Here is a 26,744-nt window from a genome sequence, read left to right on the forward strand (position 1 = left end):
TGTTTCCTTCGCCGTAGTGCAGCGATTTGCTTAATAATTTAACATAATACCACAACTCCAATATATTAAAAAAGCAATAAAATATTTTAATTCTCCCAAAGCAGCTGGGCACGAGTTCAAAAACGCTTGATTGGCAGTGCATCTTAGTTTGTTCCAGGGTTTTGTTTTTTAAAATTCATTCTTAAAAAGTTTGATTTGCTTTAAAGTGTCACAACAGCTCCGGTCGGCACAAATGTGATTCGTTAAAAAGGGCACACCGTCCCAGTTTCATTTCTCCCTGAGAACAGCGGTCCTTATTTGTTATTTTTTGTTGTTTCACGCGTTCTGTCACAGTTCATATAAATAATGCAGTTGTCGTAGTTTGTAATGAAGAATGTTCTAGTGTGTTGTTGAATCACGGTAGGATTTTCCTCTGCATATCGCCGACCTCAGATGTGGATCTTCCCAAATTCTGTGAGCAGTGCGACAAGAAGGAAGGCGGCGTAGAAGACGAGGAGAAAGATCCCGTAGCCCCGATCCAAGTGGAAGCGGCTCAGTGGGATGGTGATGAAGGACAGCGCCAAAGACAGTCCCAGAGCTCCTGTGAGGATCCAAGTCAGCAAGCCCTCTGCTTCAAACTGTGGAGCGGAAAAGATGAATAATGCTGCCTCCAAAACCGTCGCAACGTTACACAACTGCTGATTCTGTGACTCACCTGAACATCTGACTGTGTTTTAATCATCTGCACCAGACATCCCAGGCCCACACCGAACAGCATGTCTGTGGGAATTTGAGTCAAGGAGGTTGTAAAAAATTGGTGCGTTTCCATACCGACAATGAGTTCTTTTGGAACAAACAAGGATACTGAAAATGATGCCTCCGAAGCAGGCAGATATCGCCATCTGTGGGTACCCCTGCTTGGCAACGGTGATGTCAGAGAAGCAATCTGCCAAAGAGATGAACGGGGTTTAACACAAGGTTATGGGTCTGTGCTGCAGGGTGAAATGCGCGTATCACCTCCGATGCTGTTGCCCCAGGCCAAAAGAGTGAGGCCCAACACGGTGTTACTGAGACTGAGCACCACGCCCAGCATGTGCAGGACACTGACCACCTCGGAGGCGGCGGCGCTGATCAGCACGGCGCTGGCCATGAAGCCCAACACTGCAAACACCTGGAATAAGCACACAAGCGAGACAGCACATTTGATCATGGCTGCTAGAATAGATGATCGCATGACATGGACATAACACTGGCTTCTGTCTGAATATCAAAAAAAAAAAAGATTAAACATCCTCCAATCCTTTAATAATGGAAGTGTTCTTACGGGATGATATTTTGGGGGACAGTCATTGGAGGTGGAGCAGAAGACAATAGCAGACAGGAAGAGCCCCAGGAGGAGAATAAGCAGCCAGAGAGGGAACTCGCCCTGGATCTTATAATCTCCATCTTGATTGAAAAGTCAGGGAAGACAAGAGAAGTAAAAAAATAATTTTGTAATGTGTCATGCTGCGTAAATATTCACAGGTGAGGCACTTACACACTCCAGACTGGAAGGCAAGTACACACACCAGAGGGGCAGTGATCAGATGGAGGCAGTTTAGCGGGCGTCTCCAGTTTTTATCTTCTTTATCAGGGTCGACTACAGGGATGCAGAGCAGCAGCAGGACCTCCACAGGCGTCTGACAGCAACGACATCGTTCAGGGCAAACCTCAGCAGACACCTCTGAGACATGGGATCCTACACACCTTCAGTACTTTGAAGACTCTCCAGCTCCACGGTTTCCTCCTCCACTTCCTGCTGTCCACTGGGTTCAGAGAGGTCAGCAGGATCTGACAAGTAGACTCAGTGGATGGTAAGAGCGGCCTGTACTCCGACTCTGAAACACACACACACACGTGCCCATCACGGAGAGCCTAAATGCACCATTTTGATGACCGTGAAATGCTGCGGGTCTACCATATTCTTGTTGAATGCTCCCATCGAACAAGCAAGGAACGTCATCATCCGAGGACTCCGACGAGTGAATCTCTGCAAAAGCAGACGATGCTTTCTTTTTAAACGATATTTATTTCTTCTTTTCATTGGCTGCCTGTCTGTGTGTTTGTGACTGTAACCTGGGACAGAAGTGCTCTCACTGCTAGCCAGCATCAAACGTTTCTGACGTTGGTAGATGAACGAACTGACGATAACTATGACGACATACACCACATAGAGGCTCAGATACCCTGGAAAATAGAGAGGCTTCAGTCCCATCGTACACTGCTGTTCTCTTCATTCCTGACTGGACCACTGAATGTGCAGGTGAGTGTGTGTGTGAGAGTACCTAAAGTCTCGCCCAGGCTCGTGGTCCGTCTGAACAACATGAGGAAAGTCCAAAACACCGCCACCATGTAGAAGCTGACGTCACGCAAAAACGGACGGGACGCCACCACGAAGGGCTTCACCAGCGCCACCGAACCTGCAACCACTGTGGTGACAAATATACCTGCTCCTGTGGGGGGAGGAAGACGGAGCGAGCAGAATGAGGATGAGCAGGTTTCCGTTGCTGTTCTTGTACATCCTAAATCGGGAGGTCCAACACTTGCATTTCACCAGCAAAGTGAAGACATTTTAGCTGGCGCTAAAAACTACAAAGGGCTGATTGACCTACGATAAGGGTCAGGGGTTTAGTTAGATGGTTGGGGTAAGAATCTGGAAAATGAATTGTGTGTTTACCCCCGATTAAGCATGAGACTTTGCCTACCAAATAAAGCTCCGACAGCCAGCCCGGCAGTGTTTGGGTGGGAGAAAGCTGCGATTGCACTGAAGATGTCTGGAGCTCCGTTACCAAGAGCCAGAAACGTCACGCCCTCAGCAAAAAAAAAGCAGTCAAGGAATACATTTTTCCAATGTTACGCTGCTGGCGGACGCACAGTGGACGCAGGTCAAGGATACAGCCACGTTGTGGGAAAGGTGCAGGCAGGTGGAGATGGCCGAGAGGTTGGGACAAAAACTGCAGAGGGAGAGAAAATGTGGGAAAATGGTGAGCAAGCTTTAAATAATTGCAATTTACATCCTATTTTTTGAATAGCCTAGCGTTAAAACCAGCGTCTGTAAAGTGCAGCTTAAGTGAGAGATAAGAGGAAGCAGAACAAGTGCTTGCTTTAACGGAAATTTAAAGCTTTAGCCTTGGTGTGGGAACATATTTGTGCACCCGAGTGTGTCTTTGTGTGTGTGTGTGTGTGTGTGTGTGTGTTTGTGTTAAATACGTTTGAATATGCCATAATTAACGGGAATAATCAATGATCTACTGAAAAATGTGGAATATTCTGGCAATGCGAAACACTTACAACTTTGATGCTGTCAGTCCAAGAATAACGAATAAAAACAGCAGCCAGATAATCTGTGGAGCAGCAGGGACAAAAAGACAAATATTCTTGTTCAGAAAAGACCAATTTGAATGTTAACTGATGCAGATTTTATAATAACAACTCTGAGACTTCCTCTAATGTGGGTATTTTTTATGTTGCAAAAGTGGAGGGCTCTATGTTCACACATGTGTTGAGCAAAGAAGAATGTGTGAGCAGAGCAAGACAGTTCTCCAAAGGTGTGGCTCCTCTTAGCATTTCTTTTAAGCATAGTTTTACATGTATACACACACACAGACACACATAGACCTTACACATAGGGTGATTGTGAGGGGCGTGAGGTTGGGAGGCAGCAGACAGAAGGCAACTTGAAGGTAGTCGATGAAGCCATCTACCATGTTACAGTCAGGTGTTTTCTTCACAAAGGCACATCGGCCATCGCTGCTGATGTTCATCACACTGTGGCACTGAACACACACAAAACATTATAATAACTCCTCATTGGTGTTTACTGAACATTGCACACACACACACACACACACACACACACACACACACAGACACAATTTTGACAGTGTTGCTTCCCACATCTTAAAATAGCCTTAATCTAACGAGATGAAATGATCTCTTCCAAAGCTATATTTGCTTAATGAGTCCAGCTGACATGCTTGTCACACATTTCAAACATTAATCGTGCAAGGCTTCCTCATCATGTGACAACTGGACAAACCTGCTGACAACCTGGCAGCTTGATATGAATCTGTTTAGAGCAGATTTACCACTAAATCTGCAGCCCAGAGGCTGAAAAGATGTTTGTTCCCAGCAGCACCAACCTCATCGCCGTTGTTGTTGTAGTTAAACGTCGTGGCTAACGTGCTGTCGAGGGATCTTGTGGCTAAACCGACTTCAGGCTGAGCCCTGCTGGTTCCGGAGGCGAAAGCAACTGGCTGGTGGCAGGACAGCACCAGCAAAAGTGACAGAAAAATAGAAAAAGGCATGATTCGCTTTATCCTGGGTTGTGTTCATTCTAGCTGTACTTTAAACGGAGAGTGTTGAGCTCCCCTCGATTAGCGATCCTGCCACCATATTTCAATTAAAACCGATTAACATGAATTTAAAAAAAATTAAAAGTATTTCTCTGTAAAAGCCAGGGTGTTTGTTTCAGATGTATTTAAATGACTGAACGTTGATCGGCTGAACATAGTGTGCGTTTTCGACTGAAGCCCCGCCCACAAGAGACGTGCTGCCTTTAATGACTCCTGGGAAACTTGGTATCTTTAACCGTCTACTCGGAAGCGGTAGTAAGGCATCTGCATAGAAACATTATTTCTTTTTATATAGTGGGGTGCAATACAATCCTGGTATTGAAAGGTAATTTAAACTCATGCAATGTGTTTATAGAGAAAATAATATTTACAATTATTGTTCTTTTGAGTCTTCCCCATGTTCAAACGCGCCGTACAAATTTTTACCACATTAAAATTACGTCCCTAAAGGTGCTCCAAGCTTGTGACCTGTAGTCCACTCCGTTTATGCTTATGTTGTTTTGTTCATACATTAAAGCAACCGCTGGAATTTTGACTCATTGGAAATTGACTTAAATTTCATTCATCCACTTCCCAATTCTTTTAAATCACAGATCAACAAGACAAAATATTATTAGACATTTTGGGTATGTTTATTTATACATGCACAAAATACAAAAGTTACAAAAATATCAGTCCTCAAAAATAAAATAAAACAAATCCTCACATGAAAATCATGTTAATAGTTTTTTATACAGGCAGGATTCCATTTATTAAAGTTGAAGTAAGGCACAATAATGCCAGTTCAGGTGGTGGGTTCATCTGTTTTCAGGGAACACTTCGGTCTTGTGTCAGCTGGTCATACACCAGTGCAGCATCTAGTGCTGGAGTACTGGGATCATAGCAACCTCTGGCCTGCCTGGTTACCACAGGACACAAGTCTTGTTCACACCACCTGGCAAAGAATCAAACAAAACAATAAAGTGGTGCATTTAAACAGTTTACAAATCCTAACAAATGACGTTTTTTACCTGAGAGCCGTGTAGGTGTCAGATGCTGATGCTCCTTTCCAGCATGCATGATCAATGAGGAGGGCACCTGTCAACACACACACACATGCACACAGTTTTCACCCACCACAGTCGTATTTAAAAAATTAAACTCAGACCATCCTACAAATACTCATTTTGGTTTTGACTGAACTTGATATAATAACATTTTCTAAGTTTATTATGTATTATCAGTGTTATTATTTTAAAGGAGTATATGAACATATATGGTACGAACCTGTGTATGTACGAGCCAAGCTGTAAGCCAAGTCTCTGGCTGCCAGCTCCAGGTAACCTGGTGCTTTAGTAGCTGCTCCCTGAATGAAATCCTTCAGTTCAGAGAGAGCCCGGTCCACAGAGTTTACTGCAGGAGCCAATGAAGAAACCCCAGATGCAATTGCAAGCAGGGACTATAAGAGACACACAAATGTGAATGACATTTCAGTTCAACTCTCCCTGACCTGGAACTTGAAGGTGGTAAGGCATTCAGCAGGATCATTTCCATCTCTGCACCTTGGTATGTGTGAAATAAGCATGAAGAACCATTCCTGAGCTGCGTGCAACACAGCGAAGCACATCCAGAGACAGAATATTTGTGGTACCTTCCCAAATACTCAACACCTGAGAGAGAAAGACACCAGAAAGCCTTTAGATTTTAGAACCATTAACACAGATATAGGTGGTTACGTCTCCCCTCACCTGTGCATCACGAAGTAATCCTGGCAAACCAGTGTCTTCCATGTAGCCCTGTCCACCAAAACATTCCAAACCCTCTGAAACCACAGCCACTGCCTGAAACAGACACGGATGTTCATGAGGAAATCAGTATTTTTACACCCTATATTTACAGATGCTTGCATGTAGATCCATTATCTCATCTTGTGCTTTAATTACTTTAGAATTCCAAATGCTTTCAGCTTCTTCAGATAGCTGAAAGTGGAAATATGAGACTTGGCCAGTAATAGAAACCACTCACCTGCTTCCCAGTGTACAGTTTGACCACAGGAGTCAGAAGACGCAGTAGGTTCGTATCAAGCTGGGAAGCTACGCCGCTTTCCTCCCGACCCAGCAGACGGCACACATCCATGACCATGAGGAACGCTCCACGAGTCTCTACCTGCTCGTGGAAACAATGAATGATGCGGTTCTAGAAGCAGTGTTGAGGGGTGATTTGTGCTCATCATCTCACCTCCATCCTGGCGAGGGTCTGCGTGTGAAGGGTGTGGTCCTTAAGAAGTTTTCCAAAGGCGGTCCGTCGAGTGGCGTAGTCACGAGCTAACTGGACCACCCTGCCAACACACCCCATAGGAACAGCATAGTTTAGAAGGAAGCACAGGATGCTGTGTAGTAATACCAGTTGAGTCCTATCGTGCCTTCTCATCGCAGCAGCTGCAGAGATGCTGTTGTGGATTCGGGTTATAGTCAGCATGTTAGCAATGGAGGCCACGCCTCTCCCTTCCTCTGAGAGCTGCAATCATCCAAACAAAAGTATTTACTCAAACACAAATCATTGTGCATCATCTCAGCAGGCACTACAAATCAGACTTATCTCGTCCGTTTAGTTTTTATTTTCAAATAAATGTAAAAAAAACCCAAAAAACCTCATAATCTATGATCGCAACTCCACGGCAAATCAGTGCAGATGACAATGATCTTAAAGTTTTACTGTGGGAAAATCGGACCCTGTGTGCCTGCAAGCCATCCAGGAGCAACTCAGCAGTCGGCATCTGTCTGGTCCCCAGCTTGTCCTTCAGTCTCTGAACCTCGATGCCCTTCAGTCGGCCATCTTCATCGCGACTGACCTCTGCATAGAACAAAGTCAAACCCTTGCTGCCCTGTGTGTCAGAGACAGGCACACATGCTTACAATGATTAAATCATTCTGATAACTGACGTTTAGAGAAGATTAAGAAAACTGCTGTACCGGTGTGGTGGCTCCTCTCCTGTCCTGCACTCTGGCCAGTGTGAGAGTCACATCTGCGTCTGTAGCGGAGGTGAACCACTTGAAGCCGTGTAGCTTGTACGAGCCGTCTGTCTGCGGAACGGCCACCGTCTCTGTACCACTGGCTGAGGAAATACATGAGAGCTTCTTTCTGCAGTGATAATTGTAGTGATACAAATCTCTACAACCGGTTTTATTTTCAGCATTTATTTATTTGCTCAGTTTCCTTTGCAATTTTTACTAAATCTATCTGCCCAGTAAGTCTTGAAAGAGAAGAGAACAACAAAATAATCACCAGTGAGCTAAACAAATAAGAGTTCCCACTCACCCACATCAGATCCTCCACGCCTTTCCGTCATCCACTGCCCAGAAGTCCAGAAACTTTCTGGCTGACGGGTGGTCAGGCGACTGTAGGCTTCCTCTACTGCCGATGAAATACCTATGGACTTGACACACACGCAACCAGAAAACCACCAAAGTCAATGAGATCTAGGGAGTTTATATGTTTATATGATACAGCTGTTCAACGTGCATTTCTACTCACACTAAACATTTAATAATTTCAGCAGTATTTCAATTATATAGCCGAGGCATGATGAAGCAGAGAGAATTGCACTGTTAACTGCTAATGAGGCTGTTGTAAAACTTATATTATGAATGACAAACCTGGATGACTTTAGCAGCTCCGTCTGTCATGGCCAGTGGACACGTGTAGAGTCCCGAGGAAGGAGAGAAGAGGAACAACTTGCACATCTGGTACACACGACTGCAATGCCCATACAACACAGTTTAATATGCAGCAACGTCCAAACTAATTGTGTAAAATGGAAAATGATTGGTGTTCATTTAAAAAGGAAATGGCGAGCTCTCCTAACCTCCACTCTCCAAAGGACCTCTCGTAACCAATGGCTACCAGGCCTTCCTGTGCTGACAGGTCCTTCATACGTTTCCATGCTGGGGAGGTCACGATGTGGTCCACTCTGCCTCCCCAGGAGTCAAAGTGCACCAGCCGTGGAGGATTAAGCTCACACTCTCTGCCCCACTCGTCCACCTCATTGGCCACTCGCTCTCCAAACTTACACAAGTCTGAAAGGGCTTCCTGTGCACAGGTGAACACATCGCCTGCCTGGTATCATAGATCCTGTGCAGTCAAACTTAAGGAAAAACTGTTATATTTTCCGAAATCAAACACATTTTCAAAGTATTTGTACCTTCACCGCGCTTTGGATGCTTTCGTGTTTTTCCTTACCCGTTCAGGCAGATGTCTACTCAGGTACCCTCTGAGCAAGGCATCCTCCAGAAATGGATTCTTCAGAACTGGCCTATCCTGAAAGAAAGATCCTATCCTGGCTCCAGAGAATGGGACTTGGGCTGTAGCCTCCCAGACTCGCTCCTCATCTGCTGTTGAACCTGTTGCAGCTACATGAGCTGATCTAACACAGACTAGAGGGCGGGAGACACCACGCCAGGCCCGAGAGCAGCTTCCTGCCAGGGGACGGTTCAACAGGGCTGTGCTCACCGGCATGGATGACAGCTTCCTACAGAGACAACAAGGAAGACGGCAGAAGACTTATTTTCGTCTCTAGGCATTTTATGGGTTTTTAGAGAATCTTACATCATTTGCATTATTTAGCAGTATTTGCTTTTCCAATTTTTACAAATCTGATTTTTTAACATCTTTTAAACCTGTATATTTAGCTCTCGTTACTTGTCACATGCTCTTGTTAAACTCCTTTTGGAATGCATTCTTGTGTGGACTAAATATGGGAAAAAAATCGTAACATTCATTTGCAAAAAGACCAAACTTTAAAATACTTACTTCAAGCTAATGGTTAGTGGCTGCTAACGTTATAAAGAATATATTTGCGATCTTGTTTAGAATGGATAAGATTTGTCGCAGAGTCGAGAGCTTTTGTCACAAAAACCTAAGAAATCTGCACGACGGCCCAAAAGTGGGTTAAAGTTCAACACATTTGTGAATCGCGTAGCTTCATATTTTCTGATTAATATTTTATCACATTTAAAGCAGGCGACCTTGCAACTGAGAATTGTTTTCTGCAATATTCACCGAAATATTATAGAAATGCAACACCTATGACAACAAAACCAGTGTTAGCAATTAAGCTAATAGAAACCATAATTAGGATTTAACTCGATACTCTCGATGTAATAGTAGTCGTCAAACTTATAGATACAACAGAAAATATAAGGTGACATGTCTTACTAGACGCACAGGCAGGTTTTGTGGCTGCCAAACACCGCAACTTAAACGTAAAACCTGAACACGCAGCTGAGCAACTCTCGCGAGAGTCTGGTGTCTGAACGTGAATTGAAAGAGCGTCCCGGTTCAAAGTGGTTTATCATTAATGTGAAAATCAGGCGAAAGACTTAAAATAACCTTAAGCCTGAATTGCTGGTATTGCATTATCTTAGTTTAAATTGGCAGTTCACTTTAAAAATGCAAAGCTTCTACCTGCATGTCTTCCTGCAAGTGGAAATAGCAAGAATATAGATTTTCTCATAATTTAGACGCAGATATTCACGTCAACGTTGTGTGTAATCATCCTTTTATCAGAACATGAACTGAGCAATTTAAGCAATGACTAGAATTAAGCCACAGCCCAGAAAGTGCATTCTCTTTAAATAGATGAAAATGACAAGGAAGAAAAATTCTACATTTATTTACATTTACTTTAAGATTATTCATGGCAATACCAACACTGAAACCATCTCACCAAGACAGAAAACATTTCAGATGCAACCCAGCAGGAAAGTTCAACTGATTTGACTAAATTATGTAAAGCGAAGAATCATGTCTTTCATTTGTATTTTTGCAAATCCTACAATTGCTGGAATTGTGTAATAATTCCACTGTAAATTAACAACTGGTAATTTTTTTTATCAAAGTTGGACTGAATGTCACATTGGTTCTGCCTCATATATTTTCAGAAAACAGGCAGTCAAGTGGACAAATGCGAGACAGAAAAATAATAAATGAGCCAAAAGAATGTTTGTTAACAACATTCACACACAAAAGCTCAGACTGTACGGATTTATTTTCTTTTTCAGTAGATCTGTCAAAAATACATTTTTTGTCCCAATCAGAACAAAATGAAAGCATGCATCTTGTAATAAAACTTTTCGATAGTTTAAAAATCTGTTCAAAAAGGAGCACAGAGGCACTGAATAGTTATGAACATGTAGCCTTTGCGTTTAAATGAAATTTTTTTCTCCAAAAATAATCTCGGAATACTAGCGTAAAGTGTGGGGGGATGAAGGACAATATCTATACTGATAAAAACGTAACTCGTTTGTCGATGTAACAGAAACATTCAAGCCCAATAGTATTCTGGTAGTTTAAGATGAAAAAAACTGGGCAACACTTGAGAATCCATGATATAGAAAAATAAAAATATATAATACAGTCTGAAAGTTGGTTTTAAATCTTACTGGTGATCCAAAACACGTGTAGTCTGCAGTTTGTCACAGCATTAGGAACAGATAAAAACAACTGCGTTAAACCTACATTAAGTTGAAAAATCAAAGTGGTTTTAAACATAGATTAAACGAAGATCAAATTTAGTATAAGTGATGATCACTGGAGGGATAAATCAGGAATATATTCTTAAATATTTACAGTCTACTCTCTACATGTGAGTCTTTGGGAGCATAATGGTATGTAGTGTTTATTTATTTAAAAAAAAAACTGCATATCCTGTTTTCTCCACTTGCTGTTTTCCTTTAATCACCCTTGGTGAGAAGGTCTTCTATGTATGCGTCCAGTTCGTCATCTGTGTTTATGTCAATGTCCTAGAAAAGCAAGAAAAGGATTTTATTTACTGCAGCAGTGAGAGTAGGGGTGTACTTAACATAATCAGCAGTCACCTCTTGGACTTTCTGTAGAAGTGCTACAATATTTGTTCGCAGGTTCTGCAGTTTCTCGTCGGCTTCTTTCAGCTTGAGCTCAAGGCTGTTGCTCTTCTCTTCCACAGCTTTGGCCCTGGCATCAGCTCGGCTCTGGTAGGAGTTGCACAGTGACTGGAGACCGCATTCATACTGCTGGAAATACTCTTTCTAAAAGGAGAAGAGAGCATATTTGATGCGAATGGCCTTAGAAGGAAAGACCAGGTTTGATTTACTTTTAAACTTCAAGTTCATCCTTTTTTTTCCCTTCATTTGTTTGTCTTACCAAAGGAAAAGCGACCAGTTCCTCAGCTGCCATGCTGTTAACGTCATCCTTCGAAATCCGAAAAGCGGGAGGGAAAAAGTAACGCAGCATTGTCCTGCCAACATGAGCGTGGATACATCAGTGTGATAGATATATTTAGTATAGCTGCTAACTTCTGTAGTCCTCCCACCTTAACATGTTGACCAGGCTGTCTGTCACCTCTCGACTGGTTCCTGGCTGAGTGGTGTCTGGCTCCATAGGTGCCGGCCCCTTCTCAGTCTCCTGCTGTGTGTCAGGAGTCTGAGAGCTCGGGGATGCCGGCCGCATTAACCGCACCTCATCGCTACCCTTAAACACCCTTTGTAGGCACACAAACAAATTGTTGTTTCATATGTTAGGTCAAAACAACGTGGAAAGGCATGAACGGAAACAGCATCGTACCATCGGTCCTTAGGTGTGGATCTGGGTACATAATCAAACTTCACTTTCCAGCGAACACTCTGTTTATTGGTCTCCACAGCGATGACTTTGCCGGTGAACCACTCCTTGTTGACGCGCACTTCCACCAGCAGACCTTTATCTGTAAAAAAGTAAGCCCCAAATACCTTCATAGAAGTTCTTTTTAGCTTTTACGGCTTCTTTTTTTAAGGATCCGTGAGGGGGGGATGTGCAGTGCAGGGCAGTTCTCTCACCTTTCTGAGCATTCTTGGCATCGTTGTCTGGTTCCTGCTGTTTGGAGTTTGCGGGATGCAAAATCAAATTGTGTTATTATCATTGTAGTGAGAATGAAAATGCTTAGTTAAACAGGGTTCCAGAAGAAGCACTCGCTTTTCTGGTGAAGAATTACAGCTAAAGCCCATGCAAGCTCAAGAAGTGGTGACTATGACATGTCACTAACAGGGATACAGAATGATACAACATTAGTAGACACTAGAACAACATTAGTGGTGAGAACCATGAGCTCAGAATACACCCGGACCAGATGAGGTTAGAGAAATTTAGAGAGCGAACCAGGTAAAGCTACCTTTAATCTAGCCCCATGCTGTGGCATGGAACTGGATTTAGCAACAGGTGTTGGCATAGCTGCTGTCTGCCACATAGGAGTACAAAGTCCTTTCTGCCCGCATTTGTAAACCTGCAAAGTCAACATCACATGAGGTCTAATTTTAAGTGCCATCTTCTGCCCTCTCATCCAGGAACTCCAATCTCAGTCACCAAATGAGCCCTACATGGTCAGATGTGTCATCTTGAAAGTAGTTTGGAATTCACTTTATGACAAGGGTTTGTTTTATAGCTGACCATTGCTTTATAACACCTTTATACTGGTTCTCTTTCTTCACTTATACTGTGTGATTATAACAATTAGGTTAACCATTAGCAAAGGTAAGTTTGCATGTTAGATTGTTATTGGCATATCTCAAAAAGCAGTGCACAGATGAGGTCATTTTGTACCCAGTATTTGTGGCACTGGGTACAGGTATGGATGGGGAGTAACCGTCAGTTTTCAAACCTGGATGGGGCCTCAAAAGCTAGTTTTAGAATTCCACTATGGGAGAGCAATTAAAAGCAAGCGAAGGAGTGCGCAAAATTCATAAAGATGCTCCACCAGAGTTTAAGAGTAATCTTATTTAGCATCTTATTTAACAAACATTACTAATCATGCAGGAGATCACACCAGTGCCAAAGTTTACCTCTTCCAACTTGCCGCGTTTGGGGGGGGTGGGCTTCTCCAACACCTTTCCAAGGGCCGCAGCCATTTTGGATTTCTTTGATTGTGTTTTGTCCACTTCACTGTCTTCATCTTCCTCTTCTTCGTCCTCCTCCTCCTCTTCTTCCTCCTCCTCCTCCTCTTCCTCACTGTCGTCTTGCTCCACAATTCTCTTGCGCTGCCCAGTAGCTACAGCCTTGGCTGCTGTTTTGGCAGCCGTCTGAAGAAAAGGAAACAGATATTGTGTCAAACTGTGTTTGGAAGTTGGTCAAGTGCTGATATTTGAACTTTGTGCTGACTCTTCAGTCTTGAATTATCAAACTTTTCACCTACCCGTGAACTGCGGCTAGCTGCTGGGGTCTTTGCGGTAGCTTTGGTTACAGGTGTAGGCAGCGGAGACTTGGCTGCAGCCCTGGACTTTGGTGGCTCAACTTTTGGTGGCAGCGATGGGGCGGGAGACCGAGTGGGGCGCTGAGAAGCAGTACGAGCCTGTGGGTTACTGGGGGCATTTTTGAGGAGAGCAGGAAGTGGTGGGGAGCGGGGTCGTGTCGCTGTCCTTACAGAAGACCGGGACGGCTGAAAGGCAGACAAGATCATAAAGTAACTGGAAACAAAGCGAACAGTGACGTAATTCTGAATGAAGCAGACAAGCAACAACAGCAAATAAAGAGGGTAATGAATAAATAAGGACAGTACAGTAGGAACAGCACCTGAGTAGGGCTCTCTGTTGGTTTCATGCTGACCTCCAGTGGTAGTTTCTTAATGTCTGCTGCTGATTTGATGGTGCTGGTTTTCTGGGAGTAAACGTTATCATCCATCAGCAAACGCATTGCAAGAAACCCAGGTAGACATCAATGAAAGAGCTACCTGCAGTGCCTCTAATTTCTCCTGCTGCTGTTTGATTTTCTCTGCCAACTCTTTCTTCTTGTCTTCGGAGGACACTTTTTCTTTCTTAAGAACACCACATGGAATGTTCTGTTTCTGCTCGGGGGCATCACACCTGAAATCACAGCGGTACATATTATATGCATGTAGCAGAGTAAAAGGCTGCACTGATGAGCTCTGCACATTTAATTTACAAAACTGGAATTTGCAGCACTCTTTTTGTACCTGTCCTGCGTGCCGTCAGGGTTCATGAGACACACCCAACTGTCTGGATAGCGCTTGTCCACGGCATCCATCTGGAATGGTAATGTTCTCCACTTTAAACATTTATCTGAAAATTAAGAATTCAGAATGTTGCGTTATTTTGGTATTATGTCTCCGTTTTTGAATGTATGAGAAGTCTGACGCTTACCACACTGAATGGTAATGGGAATCTCCATGGCACGGCGTCTCTTGTATCTCATGTCAGCTGATGGAGCAGAAGACCAGCTGGCAGAGAGATATCCAAACTCATCCCAGAACTTCACTATGCCTTTCTGAGCTGTGGACACACGCACACACACAGGCGTTTCATGCAGGAGGTTCTTCCATTATCATCATGTTATAAGTGATCTTTGATCGCCCATTAACACCAGAGAGAAACTCACCTATGTTTGCATCCTTCCAATACTGGGCTAGGTGTTCCCCCATGGATTTCAATAAATGTCGATATTCCTTTGCATCAGCAAAATCCTGTTTGTTGTGAGTGGGCTCTAAAACTAAATAAGGGACATCCACCACTCCAACCACACCTCCGCAGGCCCTAGAATGGACAGATGGGATAGGATTAAGGCCTTTTCCAATAACCAAAATGTGACTCTCACCTGTACATTGTGTGCTTTTAACTTACGTGCCTCCCTCCAACTGGGGACCGGTTTTCTCATACATCTTGATGAGGCGTGAGCAGTTGTACACAAACATCCCATCCAGGTCCCTCTGTTCAATATTCACCCCAAAAATAAAATTCAGCTCCTTTGGCTCCTTTAAAGCTCTGAGAACACAGAGGGGCCAGCACATATAGCAAAGCCATGCATTTGAAATTAAACACAATTCTAAACTTCTTATATCAAATCCAGGTTCTTTTCTGATCATACTTCTGTTTGGCTTCCAGAATTCTTTTCTTCATTTCAGCATCCCGTTTGAGCATCATGGCTGAATCTTGAACCTTTCTCAGGAGGGCCTAAAGTATGGCACGATTGACAACAGGGGGAGACATCAGATTGAGGTTGACAAAATACACAAACATTGGAATAAACACAGAACTTACACGTGATTCTTTTGACACGCTGTCTCCCACTCTGGCCTCAAATTCTAAGCGCTTGCTCTCTGCCTCTCTTGATTTTTCCTCAGCTGATTCAAAAAAAAAAGCTGCGATGAGCCGGAGCAGCGACAGTAAAAAAACATATGAAAACACATGCAAAGACCAACCCACCGATCTTTGCAAGATGATCGGCTTTCTTGACCTCCTGCTCAGCACGGGTTTTAAAACGAGTGGATGAGTATTTATAAACCCTATCATCAAAAACAACGCAAATTACTTCCCGAAATAACAAATGCAGATACCGTATTCATATTGTTGCACATTACCTTGGTTTATACAGGCAGCAGGACAGTCTCTTGGTTCGGACCTTATGACCCTGGATAAAAATCCTCATGCGTGGATCGATGTACAGAACAGCAGCATAAGCTCTGAACGATCTCCGCTCAGGCTTTCTGTGTGAGCAGCAAATATGGCTCAATATAATAAGAATAAAACCAAGTCCACATGAAGTTTGGTGACTATATGATTAAACTCACACTCCTTCAGCCGGTGTCCCAGCCATGAGTATGTCCTGGTGATCCGTCTCAAAATCCAGCTCCGGTTCTCTGTTGTCCATCAGCTTTAAGTTATAGATGATCACCAGGGTCCCTTTAAACAAAACACTTAAAATGAGAATGCTAAATAATAAAAAATGTCACAAAGACCCGTTATAATCATGTATTTTATAGAAATGTGGAATCGCGTTGTATGTCACAATTGATCCCATCTGTTCCAACATCTGAACACTTTACAATCAGGGCATCCTTCTGCTGTGTTTCCCATCAAGATACTGGTTATGAATTTGATATTTGTATTTATTGATTTCTTTACACGGACACTTGTGCTTACCGCTGCTACTTTCTATTTTGCTGAACTGCTCCATCAACTGGTTCCAATCACTAAAAGGTGAATATTTGAAGATCAACTCTGTCTCTACAGCATACTTTTCTGGGTCCAAAGTTATCGGCTCTTTAGTATTCAAATCCCATGAGGGAAGTGGGACAATCACCTGTAAAGACACAATAATGGAAACGGGTTATACAACTATATGCTCGATTGCCCCCCTAATGAAAACCTAATATTAGAATTTGCAAACGACAGAATCTAGTTTACTTTCACCAACTATACAATTTTAACCACTGAGTATATTTTTTATTAGAATCTGATGCAAATTTTCACGACATATCTTCTATCTACATATTCAGAAAATAAAAGCATCACACAGATGGTTGAGATACACTGAGCAAAAGTTTGGATTTGTTATTTATTTGGACACGCTCAACCATGCATATCTATAGACTCATAAAAATATTAGGTTTCCTCTCCTGAGCTTTTGTTCATCCATATACACACCAGTCATCATGTCACACACTGCCTGCTTTACACAGCTTCACATTATTTATAACAAAAGAGTTAGAAAATAAATAGAAAATACAGCTCCAGACAACTCTTAGGTGTGGTTTTGTTATGCTGCGACAGGCCTAGACCAATAATTTAAACTCTGACCTCATCAAGTCCCTCCTCCTCATGAAAGGTCCTCGACAGGAAAAGGCATGTCAGCTTGTTGTCCTTTTTTGTAAACAAGATGAAGTCTTTCCCAATTCGCATTGAGCCACTGAAATTAATTTTTTAAAAAAAGAAAAGAATTAAAATTGGTGCACCACAGATCTTGAATATTTGGCACTCAAAATGGATGACAGTCTTACGATTTAAGTCCATTTCCGTACTGGCCAATCTGAGTGGACTCCAGTGAGCGTTTGCTTGATTTGCCAAACTGAATGACATGCGTGGCATCATCTACCAAGGGAAGGTGATAAGCATTTTTACCCCAGAAAAAACAAACATTACATAATCAAGTAAATTTAAGAGTGAGATGAGCTTACTGGGATCCATTCCAATGCCATCATCCAGAAAACAAAGCATATTACCGCCTCTTAACTCAGGTCTTTTTTCTGACAGCAGATGGAAAAGTGTAAGAGGTATTTAATGACTAGGAGTGGCTTATATTCTCTGATCTACAACCCCCCCAGACATACAGTACCTGTGTAAATGTCTATTCGTGTAGCACTGGCGTCTCTGTAAAAAGAAATAAGACAGAAATAAGATGCAGACATATTTCAAGAAACGATGTTGGATTAACAGAATGTTTAAAAATAAGGCCTGCAGCAAAAACATTATGGGTACCTCGAATTGTCAACCAGCTCTGCCAAGGCTCCAAATAAGAACTCGTGGGTTGTGCTGAAAACACACCAAAAATCTCATGAGTTTTTTCTTTAATATTAAAAAAACAATATGTGCATATAATCTGCTGGGTTGTAACTTATTCATTTCATATCGATTGGTATTGTTTAGCAGGATTTATAGAACTTGCTTTTAATCACTATTCTTTTGGTGAAAGGTTCCCAGGGTTTCTGTGTACGAGCCCAGGATATCTTCGACATCTTTCTGAATATACTAACTTGGTGGATCGTTCCAAATTCAAGTGAAAGAGTTTTCCAGTTGATCAGGAAATGCCACTGGTTCCACCTTCATTAATGTGAAACGACCAATATTGTTCCCATCAACTGTCAAAAACTCCAGTTACATCAAAAAATGACCCATAAGTTACAGAATTAGATCAATCTGAACACAAAAAAGTAGATTGTAGCATGAAATCAGTCTATATAGTGACAACATTTCTCACATCATTTGTTCCAGTCTAAGTCTAGAAAACCTTTCTCCTGCAAAATTAAATGTTCACATTATAATCTTTCTACTGGAATACTAGAAAGCTTTTCCAAAAGCATTTGCCATGCCAGCATTTATATTTAGTAGGTGGTAGCTTTAGTAGTAGGTGCGCTTCATATGAGCCATAGTAATGTCATGTAATGCCAACATCAGAAACCAGGACTTACGAATTTGTGTGCAGGTATTCGAACGTAAGCTGAGCCCTGCTCAGAGAGCTGTAGTTGGAGTAGGCCATGGCCACAAACAATTACTTCTGGATTCCCTTCAACGCTCTTTTCTTTCCTCCGTTTCAGTGGAGCTCCAACGAAGCTGTTATGCTACAGAGACGAACACTGTCAAGGCAGCGTAAAGCAACGTTATACAATTGACAAGCTACAGACACAAACTGACAGATATATTTGGATGCATCATTAAGGACAACATTCACACATTAGTGAACCAGATCACACCCGCCTCCCAAAATATGGGATAACACGTGGAGGCCCGTTTTTCTTTTTTTTTAGTTTTAAGGCAAAGGCAGATTCAAGACTAATAATTATGCAAAACAGAATAGCCTGCTTCTGCCAAAATATCCGTTCATGATAAAGCGTAATGATTCAAAACTAACGACATTGTAAAACGTGTTCATCACCCCTTATATTGCGTGAAGCAAATTAATGTAGCTACCGGGAGCACGCCTATTTAACGCAGTGTTTATAATGTAGCCTTAACGTTAGCGTGTTAGCTTCATAGAGTAGAAATGTAGTTGAGGCTTAGTACATCAGGCAATTTCTGCAAATATTCAGACCGTTTCGTGTGGTGGCGACTTTGTGCTGGCTTTGCGATGTTGTCATAATCCACACAACTTTGCAGAAAGTTATGTTTTCTTCCTTCCTCGATAACATTAAATAAGCAACCAGGCCGCGCGAAATCCGACCATTTCGACACAAGATACTTTTCTGGGGCTGCACAATTCCCGCCTATTTCCGGGTTGTCAGCCAATAGAAATGCTCATCATAAAAGCTTCGCCATGATTGGCCTAGAAGTGTACGTAACCGTCGGATCATGTCGGTCCGTCTGTGACTTTTACTCAGCAGTGGAATATGTGTCACCTACTATTGTATTTAAAGCAATAAATTTAAGACGTTTTAAGGTTCTTTTGACAGACTGACAAATGATATGATTATGAAGTAATGATATAAGAAAATAGTAATGTTTTCCTTATTCTTAATCAAAAATGCCCTCCAATAATATTTTTAGGTTTGTTACGTTTGTCAAATTTTATTCGCTGGAATGTAAATTCGAATAAAAGGTTTTGTATTCTATTGTTCAAATTGCCATTCTGTCTAGGGAATTTTTAAAAATAAAGCCAGTAAAGTTGTTTGTTTTGTTTGTGTTAAAAACAGATTTACCTTTATGTGAAAGATGATTTGGACATGTAATATTCCAAGTCACATTCGTAATTTGTACATGTTATGTTAAAATGTTGGCAATAAAGACAGAAAATATGTACAGTTACCAGAAAAATGCACACTAAAGGTGTTTATTTTGCATATTAGAAAAACAAAAATATTCTGTACTTTCAATTTTTTAAAATCTAAACCAATGCCTTAATATACAGTATTTCACTTCCTTCATCTTTCAACCATATTTCTGTGCCTCGGTTAGTGTAATTCATTTAATTTCTCTATTTATATATCCATTTGAATATTCTATAATAAAACTTCAGATAATTTTTCATCAGATTCATAAGCCCATGGACTGGAATATCCCCTCAAATTCCCCAAATAATACATTTAATTATTTTTATTCAACATACCGGTAAGTCTAAGCTTTAATATTTGCAGATATGGCAATATGATTAATTGTAAACAGATTAAACCCGGTACATACAAGACTTCCTCCATCTGAAAAAGTACCTTAACATCCAGACATTGCCTGGAATAAATACTGTAAATTTATACTATTTTCACATTTTAAAAATATTGCATTCATATCCAAAAAGATAACTAAAAAATATTAAAGACAAAACTATATGTTGAATGAAAAACAGTAATGTGTTTTCAAACAGTAATTTACATTGGTCCTACCAATAAAATAAAGATTAGCCACATAAAAGCCATATTTCATACTCAAATCTCCTAAAATGGAGATGGCCCACTGATTTGGTATTGGACTTTTCAGGTAACTTGATGCAAAACCTTCCAATGAAAAAACATGGTCATAGTTGATGCAGCTCCAGCTTAGGTTGCATTAAGCAAGACTGAAAATGTAAACAATACTTGGGCTCTGAACCCATAGATAGATACATTCATAGAGAGAGAGAAAGAGAGAGAGAACCCTGATCATCTTTTAAAAAGTTAATTCCTTGCAGTCCTCATCACAGCATTTGAAAACAACATACTCTTGTTTTCACAACTTCATTGTTGCTTTCTGAATCAAGTAAACACAATTTCTCTTGTAAACTTGATGGCATAACCCCCAAACAGGCAGGACAGTTTCCATGTATAATGAACTGCACGTAATTGTTTCCTGTTGGCCATCAATTTTTTTTGAGTTCCTCGTGATGCAGAGGATGATGAAAAACAACCAACGTGCCAACCTAAGGCCACTGCAAAAAGAGAACTGATGGTTAAAAGGGTATCTTTAGTTTTCTCATACACTCTGTGATATAAAAGGTAATTCATTGGTGATTCTTGCAAAACTACATGCAGAGACCAAATTCACACTTATCATTGGATAAAGGTAATGACTGTGACAAAATAGAAATTACTTACATTTTATGGATCCTGTCTGGTCCAACTGTAGTGATGCAGAAGTGAAAATCTCATGCAGGAAACTACACAGAGTACACAACAAATTCCCAGTAGACACACACTGACTTCCAACAGATGATGCACTGACACCATTTGTTCCTGCTAAAGAAGAAAAAAAGTTGAGCATGGTTGACCGGAGGCCAACAAAGTATCTGTCTTTCTACGTCTGAATGAATTGCTTGCTCAGTGTGGCATACTGTACCCATGTCAACATGACTGTGAGGGTAGGGTCATTCTTGAAATTTAGGCTGTAGCAGGTTTGAGGAGCTTTGGGCTGCTCGTTGCTGGCTTCCACTTGTATGTATGAAATGTTTTTGTCATACTTGGGGCAGTCAGGTGGAAGCCTATCGAGTGTACATATGACTCATGTAATTTCATGTACTTAAGCAGATGGTGCTGATCAATTAAAGCACAGAGAGGAGACTTTTAAACCTGTTATTAAACTTACATGTCAATTGGCAGGATGTGCACTGGCGCACTTATGGTGAGACAGGTATAACCATCCACTCCACATGAAAACTGCAGAGTCAAATTAACAAGCTCAATACCTGAGGGACAAATGAAAATACCTGTCAGAAGTTTTGGTCATGCACAGAAGAATAATCCAATGCAATCTAACCTCCTAGATGCAGTTGCTCAGCTCTCAGGGTAGTTTGTAATCCAAGGCCTTCCAGTGAGCCATTGTGCAAATTGGCAGTCACAGCCAGAGGGACCTTCAGGTGCAGAGTGATGACAGGAGCGTTTGGAGAGGTGTTTGAATTGTATGTGCTTGTCACCCGAGAGGAAGTCGGCGCGACAAGCTCAGAACTCGCAGTCGCTTTCATACACAGCTGGAACTGTGATAAGGATGAGAGGAGATGATTCCAGTCCTGCAGCAAAGTTGAAGTGTATTATTGAAATATGTTTAATCAGCTTCGACATGATGTAACAATGAGAAGGTGAGTCCATACCTTTGTGGTGTCGGGGTTCGGAAGAATGTGAGTGTAAGTGTAAGAGCTGAGGCAAATGAATGAAAAAGCCAAACCCAGCAGACACAACAAAAACGTTGCCTTTGGAGGATTGTTGTAAAAACTATCTCTAAGGTTGATCACAGACTGGCAGAGAACCATAATTACACTCCACGTTTACCTGCAACGACACAAAAGTACCGCTGTCATTTAGAGGAAACTGTTCAGAAGCGGAAGAATAAATTTAATGTTTTATTTGGTTTTAGTGGCATAAATGTACGCTGCATAACATTAGGGACTAGTTAAACAACTGTTGCTGTAATGTGTATTTGCCAAATGTCTTGACGTCTACCAAATAATTAAAAACAGCATCGTTTTTGCCCATGAATGCGAAAACAAAACAGCCATAACAATTAGTCGTCATAGGACAAATAAAACATAACTTGCTTAAGAGAATGTTACACTTTTAATGCCGCTTTTAATTGCAGATTAACGGTCACGCCACAAAAATACCGTAGCAAGCCGCAAACTCTATTAAACGTCACACCCGAGTACAGAATTTATTCTCGATAAAATAGCAACAATTCAAAGGTCAATATCTTGGCTACTTACTAAGGAAAAATTACCTTTGTAGTCGCTGAAACGTCCCCAGCTGTTAAACAGGTGGCGGTCGCGACAGAAGTGCAAATTTGCTTCGAAAGTTCAGAAGAAAACGATACATTCACGACATTTGTGTTTATTTACGACAGCGTTCGACTCTACGGCATGTCACGTGACTGCATCATCTGGGTGAGCGAAAGAGTGTAAATTTTAATGCATTACTCGAATGTTTAACAGCTACAGCATACCTGATTTTAAAAAAAGGACAGCGACAGGAATTTTGTTTCGTTAACAAGACTGACAACAAATTAAAGAGGGTCCATTTTACAAACAGCGTAATACTGCCAGTTGATCATTCTCTTGAATCAGTAACAACAATATTAATGGCATGTCACATAATCAGTGTAATTTCCCTATCTCATAACATATTGCACCAATTGACAAGATAGTTGTCATACTCTTCCAATGTATAATTAAGGCGTCCAAATGACTGTAATAGGCTTAAATGTCCAAGTGTCCGGGTGACCCATGTGCAGCAGGTCTTTGTATGGGGAGGTGCTCCACTGGAAGGGTGGCACCTGGTCCCATGTAGGTCCACTTACAGCTATCAGTCCATAATCACGAAACATCTCGTAGGAGGTCAGCTGCATTTGGACAAACACATTACTTTTCTGTGATAAAAATGTTCACAATGACAGAAAAACAAAGAAAAAATTTGTGTAAAAAACCTTCATGTCTGTTCCTCCATGCTGTCTCTGTCTTAAGGCACCAAATGGATATGTTCCATTAGCTGGATTCAGGTCTGATCGAGCCGAGATAGCATTCTCTCCATTAGCAGGAGGATCACAGCCTTCACACTGTGATAACGGATCTTCTTTGAAATTATTATACCTGATGAGTGGAAAAATACATCTCTTCACACATGACCATCAATGCAGGCCAAGACAGAGTTATTCTCCATAAAAACTGTGGAAAACTCAACCTCATTAGCCGAATCATCGAGTCCACATCTGTCACCGTTGTCTGGTTTCTCCTGAATATCTGAGCTCGAGGATTATGATCCAGGGAGAACCATGAGCCAAAATTCTCAACCAGTTCATTGTAGCCACTTGTATTAAATACGTCCACATAGTACCTAGACATGAACATAGGACACTCCTACTGAGCCCAACAATATAGCAAGTACTTTAGGGTGCATGTATTATATTCAAGACTTAAAACAAACCTTAGGTTCATAGGTTGAATAATGAATGGATTTTTAAGCTTAGATGAAGTGTTTAAGTATTAACAAATTGATATACAGAGGCACTTAAACGTTAATCATCAAACATCAAATTGGCCTTAAAAATAGAGCATTAGACAGACGTACACCACATGGAAGCACAGAAGAGACATAAACTAAAGCATGTTTCTGCCAATATGTGCGACACTTACGGAATATTGTAACTTGCCCAAAATCCCTTCTGCATTAATTCTTGGGTTTTGTCAGTGCTAACAATGAGTCCCCTGTAAAACAGTAAGTAAAATAGTTTAAGCAGCAACATTAACAGTAGAGAAGCTGAATTTTTTTTTTACAAATAGTCTTACGGAATCTGTTCTAGCACAACAAAGAGTCCTTCCTTTATGCCGGTCTGCCCTGGAGTAAAGCGATTATAGTCCACGATCATCCACTGGTTGTTATACCTGTGTACACACACACAAGAAAACACACACACACACACACACACACACACACACACACACACACAAAAGCAGATTGGTCGGTATATTGTCATTTATTACTGTGTATCCATGTTACTCTTACTGAAGGTATATACTCAATGTTACATATGTTGAATTCTCACTTACATGTGTTGACCTTATCAATACTGTGTAAACAAAAAGACTGTTCGTGTGGCTGTGTTTACGCCTGTTCCATTTCATAGTCCAATCTCACGCATTCTTTTCTAATCTTATCAACACAAGGTGACTTAATTAACCAAAAACAACAGACAGCAAACCAAAGCCTGCTCCTGCAGCCAATCTGAACTAAAACAGGCCCATAACATTGGTGGTGTATATAAAACTCACGTTCCACTATTGTACTTGCTGAATATTTCTGCCCACTGGTTGCCAGTTGCAGCCAGTCGATTTGCCACAATGTTCCTCAACCATTCAAAGACGGTTCCCGTTGGATGAACATACTTCCACAGGGCAGGATTATGATTGCCAATGGTTGTTTCCAAAGTAACCTGAAGACACAGGTAAAAACATGTCTTGTAACAAGTTATTCTGCAGTTTGGAACGATGTTTTACATTCAATTTGGAAGACTCTGTTCTCACCAAGCCACTACTTAGGATATAGAAATCATCTCCAGAGAAGATTGATCCAGGATATGATGAAAATGCCTGAATTCCTCCAGGAAGAGGATTGTCATCTGAAATAAATATACAATAAATGTGATTACAACATACTTTAAAATCCTCACAGCACCATAACAAGCAAACAAAATTTGCACATTTCTTGTTTTAGAAATCTTTTGGTTATGATAAAACTATCATCATGTCAGACTGACCGTGATCTCTGAGTACCAGTCAGTTATTTGTGTGTAAATAATTACCTACTGGGGAAACTTTAAATGCAAACATGTATTTCTTAATGATGCGCAGCATTGACTGGTAGGTGTTCCAGGTATCGTGTGAGATTAGTAGATCCTTATGGTTTGGCAGCAGCTTAATAAGAGCAGAGCAGGAGCCGGATCCAAGAGGACGGGTTTGGCTTGATTTGTTCAGAGCTGATTCCAGGTCTTCCAGATCTCCACCTAACTGGAAAAGTCTAGATGAATAAACACAGAGACAACAGTGAGATGGCAAATTTATCATCTTAACAGCAAACAAGATTCATTTATTTAAAAAAGAGAGATGATCATTTACATGAAGCCAAATGGGTTGAATGAGAACGGTCCAGTTGGAAATGACAGCTGTTCATTGTAGCTGTCCTCCAGACCTTTCAGCTGCAGCAGTGCCAGACGCACCTCACGGAAAACAAACAAAAAAACTCATTTCCAGACCATTAACATTTAAAAATCAGAAACGTTATTGTGCCTGAAAAAAGAGCCTTAAAAGCCCATGTACCTGATGCCAGTATGGTGAATTTGGCTGTGTCGCTATTTGGTCTTGAATCCACTCCAGGCTGGTACTGATGAAAGCTTTAAGGCGCTCGCAGTAACCACTGTGAGCTGTGAAGGGCCCGCAGTAGTCCATCAGAGTGTTCATCCAGTGTTTATAGATGAGCTAAAATGAACCCATGTGGAGATTTTAGATGGCAGTCATTTCTCCACAACACATGGCAGCGGAACGAGGCGCACCTGAGACGTAACTGCAGCTTCCACGGCACCAGCGGCGTACGCCTGAATGCTGTCATTGTACTGACTGCTGGTCGTCACTTCCAAGAAAGACCAACTGGAAACAAAGAGGAAACAAAGTGGACAAATGGAAGATGATACAACACTTGCATCAGTTGTCTGATAGAAGCAGATGTATTAGAACCCCGTTTCACTCCTTCTCAAGGCCGTTATGCATCCTCTAAAAAAGACATTTGTTTCAAAGGTTTTGGATTTGATGATGTCAGCATTTTCGGTTCTTGGGTTCATTATCTGATGAGCTCTGCAAGTTTTCTTTTACTTCCCGACTGTGGGATCAATTCTCCGTTCACGTGATTTTACCCTTATTTAACACAAACATATTGTGTTTTACTTTTGCAGGTCCGATCCAGCCCTTATTGTACACGTTAAACATTAAGAACAATTACAAATCACGAGTGAGGTTAGTTCATTGGCGCCATGCTAATAATACAGTAATAGAAATCTATTCATTTAAAGCAAATTCGTCGCCGTAGCCATTATGTTATAAAACCATAAAATCGCATATTTTTACAACATTGTCACGGTAAAACGCGGTCAACTCACCCTGTTGTTTTAATTTCATCAGAGAATTTGGCCAAAGCTACAAAGTCCTCTCTGTAACCGTCCACGACGGACAACTGTCCGCTCTCTTTATTAATAACTGCGCTTCGTGTTTCGGCACGAACGAGAGAAAACACTGAACACAGCGAGGATAAAATCACCAGGATATTTAAAAATGATGGGAAGCCTCCAAAGGCGACCACTCTCTTTCGTGCTGCCGCCATGTTTACAAGGGAAGTCAGGTGATTAAGAATAAAGGTGGGACGCTACAAAATAAAAGTACATCCGG

General features: G+C 41.4%; 5 protein-coding genes across 9 annotated transcripts; all 5 read right to left on the reverse strand.

Annotated features, from left to right (window-relative positions):
* Nucleotides 1–63: 63 nt before the first annotated feature.
* Nucleotides 64–4,550, reverse strand: slc8b1 (solute carrier family 8 member B1). The gene is made up of 15 exons (XM_057033082.1): nucleotides 4,161–4,550; nucleotides 3,642–3,794; nucleotides 3,310–3,362; nucleotides 2,915–2,972; nucleotides 2,724–2,829; nucleotides 2,304–2,471; nucleotides 2,095–2,205; nucleotides 1,937–2,008; nucleotides 1,726–1,856; nucleotides 1,517–1,658; nucleotides 1,304–1,425; nucleotides 997–1,150; nucleotides 845–925; nucleotides 695–759; nucleotides 64–617 (listed from the first exon to the last, which is right to left on the reverse strand). The coding sequence occupies exons 1-15, from the start codon at nucleotides 4,323–4,325 to the stop codon at nucleotides 429–431; spliced, it is 1,770 nt and encodes a 589-aa protein (XP_056889062.1). The 5' UTR covers nucleotides 4,326–4,550; the 3' UTR covers nucleotides 64–428.
* A 431-nt stretch (nucleotides 4,551–4,981) lies between these two features.
* LOC130525917 (acyl-CoA dehydrogenase family member 11-like) lies at nucleotides 4,982–9,714 on the reverse strand. Of its 3 annotated transcripts, none has more exons than XM_057033222.1 (15): nucleotides 9,600–9,714; nucleotides 8,592–8,880; nucleotides 8,218–8,441; nucleotides 8,009–8,108; nucleotides 7,671–7,788; nucleotides 7,325–7,467; nucleotides 7,084–7,236; nucleotides 6,775–6,869; nucleotides 6,591–6,690; nucleotides 6,378–6,518; nucleotides 6,101–6,193; nucleotides 5,915–6,022; nucleotides 5,640–5,811; nucleotides 5,384–5,450; nucleotides 4,982–5,307 (listed from the first exon to the last, which is right to left on the reverse strand). In XM_057033222.1, the coding sequence occupies exons 2-15, from the start codon at nucleotides 8,865–8,867 to the stop codon at nucleotides 5,181–5,183; spliced, it is 1,917 nt and encodes a 638-aa protein (XP_056889202.1). In that variant the 5' UTR covers nucleotides 8,868–8,880; nucleotides 9,600–9,714; the 3' UTR covers nucleotides 4,982–5,180. The 3 variants fall into 3 exon arrangements, with proteins under 3 accessions (XP_056889202.1, XP_056889200.1, XP_056889201.1); XM_057033220.1 differs by having other exon boundaries at nucleotides 9,567–9,672; XM_057033221.1 differs by having other exon boundaries at nucleotides 9,576–9,668.
* Nucleotides 9,715–10,007: 293 nt separating this feature from the next.
* morc2 (MORC family CW-type zinc finger 2) lies at nucleotides 10,008–19,130 on the reverse strand. 3 transcript variants are annotated; one of them, XM_057033218.1, is made up of 27 exons: nucleotides 18,957–19,130; nucleotides 18,337–18,486; nucleotides 17,627–17,680; nucleotides 17,484–17,518; nucleotides 17,326–17,394; nucleotides 17,149–17,239; nucleotides 16,949–17,057; nucleotides 16,292–16,451; nucleotides 15,940–16,051; nucleotides 15,730–15,855; nucleotides 15,575–15,654; nucleotides 15,410–15,492; nucleotides 15,237–15,322; nucleotides 14,993–15,133; nucleotides 14,751–14,905; nucleotides 14,516–14,644; nucleotides 14,329–14,434; nucleotides 14,086–14,218; nucleotides 13,929–14,012; nucleotides 13,552–13,794; nucleotides 13,202–13,438; nucleotides 12,203–12,239; nucleotides 11,952–12,090; nucleotides 11,701–11,868; nucleotides 11,532–11,625; nucleotides 11,228–11,416; nucleotides 10,008–11,152 (listed from the first exon to the last, which is right to left on the reverse strand). In XM_057033218.1, the coding sequence occupies exons 2-27, from the start codon at nucleotides 18,402–18,404 to the stop codon at nucleotides 11,084–11,086; spliced, it is 2,997 nt and encodes a 998-aa protein (XP_056889198.1). In that variant the 5' UTR covers nucleotides 18,405–18,486; nucleotides 18,957–19,130; the 3' UTR covers nucleotides 10,008–11,083. The 3 variants fall into 3 exon arrangements, with proteins under 3 accessions (XP_056889198.1, XP_056889199.1, XP_056889197.1); XM_057033219.1 differs by having other exon boundaries at nucleotides 12,203–12,236; nucleotides 18,337–18,501; nucleotides 18,957–19,124; XM_057033217.1 differs by having other exon boundaries at nucleotides 18,337–18,501; nucleotides 18,957–19,124.
* Nucleotides 19,131–19,939: 809 nt separating this feature from the next.
* zgc:158398 (uncharacterized protein LOC568894 homolog) lies at nucleotides 19,940–22,672 on the reverse strand. Its single transcript, XM_057033080.1, has 7 exons — nucleotides 22,538–22,672; nucleotides 21,915–22,092; nucleotides 21,584–21,833; nucleotides 21,413–21,512; nucleotides 21,167–21,308; nucleotides 20,926–21,066; nucleotides 19,940–20,759 (listed from the first exon to the last, which is right to left on the reverse strand). The coding sequence occupies exons 2-6, from the start codon at nucleotides 22,071–22,073 to the stop codon at nucleotides 20,929–20,931; spliced, it is 789 nt and encodes a 262-aa protein (XP_056889060.1). The 5' UTR covers nucleotides 22,074–22,092; nucleotides 22,538–22,672; the 3' UTR covers nucleotides 19,940–20,759; nucleotides 20,926–20,928.
* On the reverse strand, nucleotides 22,632–26,697 carry plbd2 (phospholipase B domain containing 2). The gene is made up of 12 exons (XM_057033079.1): nucleotides 26,459–26,697; nucleotides 25,859–25,952; nucleotides 25,626–25,784; nucleotides 25,425–25,525; nucleotides 25,112–25,326; nucleotides 24,834–24,928; nucleotides 24,582–24,742; nucleotides 24,099–24,194; nucleotides 23,946–24,017; nucleotides 23,494–23,646; nucleotides 23,240–23,402; nucleotides 22,632–23,155 (listed from the first exon to the last, which is right to left on the reverse strand). The coding sequence occupies exons 1-12, from the start codon at nucleotides 26,677–26,679 to the stop codon at nucleotides 22,985–22,987; spliced, it is 1,701 nt and encodes a 566-aa protein (XP_056889059.1). The 5' UTR covers nucleotides 26,680–26,697; the 3' UTR covers nucleotides 22,632–22,984.
* Nucleotides 26,698–26,744: the final 47 nt, after the last annotated feature.

This window comes from Takifugu flavidus, chromosome 5 (genome assembly GCF_003711565.1).
Source record: "Takifugu flavidus isolate HTHZ2018 chromosome 5, ASM371156v2, whole genome shotgun sequence".
Taxonomy (NCBI): Eukaryota; Metazoa; Chordata; class Actinopteri; order Tetraodontiformes; family Tetraodontidae; genus Takifugu; species Takifugu flavidus.

Coding starts and splice junctions, on each gene's coding strand:
- LOC130525917 (XM_057033222.1), bottom strand. CDS start 8,867: ATGCCGGTGAGCACAGCCCTGTTGAACCGTCCCCTGGCAGGAAGCTGC. Junction 6,519..6,590: donor AGACCCTCGCCAGGATGGAG/GTGAGATGATGA, acceptor TTCCACGAGCAG/GTAGAGACTCGTGGAGCGTT. Junction 6,023..6,100: donor GATTACTTCGTGATGCACAG/GTGAGGGGAGAC, acceptor TTTCTCTCTCAG/GTGTTGAGTATTTGGGAAGG.
- morc2 (XM_057033218.1), bottom strand. CDS start 18,404: ATGGCCTACTCCAACTACAGCTCTCTGAGCAGGGCTCAGCTTACGTTC. Junction 13,795..13,928: donor CAACAGAGAGCCCTACTCAG/GTGCTGTTCCTA, acceptor TCTGCCTTTCAG/CCGTCCCGGTCTTCTGTAAG. Junction 11,153..11,227: donor TTCTACAGAAAGTCCAAGAG/GTGACTGCTGAT, acceptor TTGCTTTTCTAG/GACATTGACATAAACACAGA.
- zgc:158398 (XM_057033080.1), bottom strand. CDS start 22,073: ATGGTTCTCTGCCAGTCTGTGATCAACCTTAGAGATAGTTTTTACAAC. Junction 21,513..21,583: donor TGAGCAACTGCATCTAGGAG/GTTAGATTGCAT, acceptor TTTGTCCCTCAG/GTATTGAGCTTGTTAATTTG. Junction 21,067..21,166: donor TCACAGTCATGTTGACATGG/GTACAGTATGCC, acceptor TTTCTTCTTTAG/CAGGAACAAATGGTGTCAGT.
- slc8b1 (XM_057033082.1), bottom strand. CDS start 4,325: ATGCCTTTTTCTATTTTTCTGTCACTTTTGCTGGTGCTGTCCTGCCAC. Junction 2,830..2,914: donor ACCTTTCCCACAACGTGGCT/GTATCCTTGACC, acceptor TTTTTTGCTGAG/GGCGTGACGTTTCTGGCTCT. Junction 2,206..2,303: donor GAGCCTGGGCGAGACTTTAG/GTACTCTCACAC, acceptor TCTATTTTCCAG/GGTATCTGAGCCTCTATGTG.
- plbd2 (XM_057033079.1), bottom strand. CDS start 26,679: ATGGCGGCAGCACGAAAGAGAGTGGTCGCCTTTGGAGGCTTCCCATCA. Junction 25,953..26,458: donor GATGAAATTAAAACAACAGG/GTGAGTTGACCG, acceptor CTTTGTTTCCAG/TTGGTCTTTCTTGGAAGTGA. Junction 23,403..23,493: donor TCGATGATTCGGCTAATGAG/GTTGAGTTTTCC, acceptor TCCACTCATCAG/GTATAATAATTTCAAAGAAG.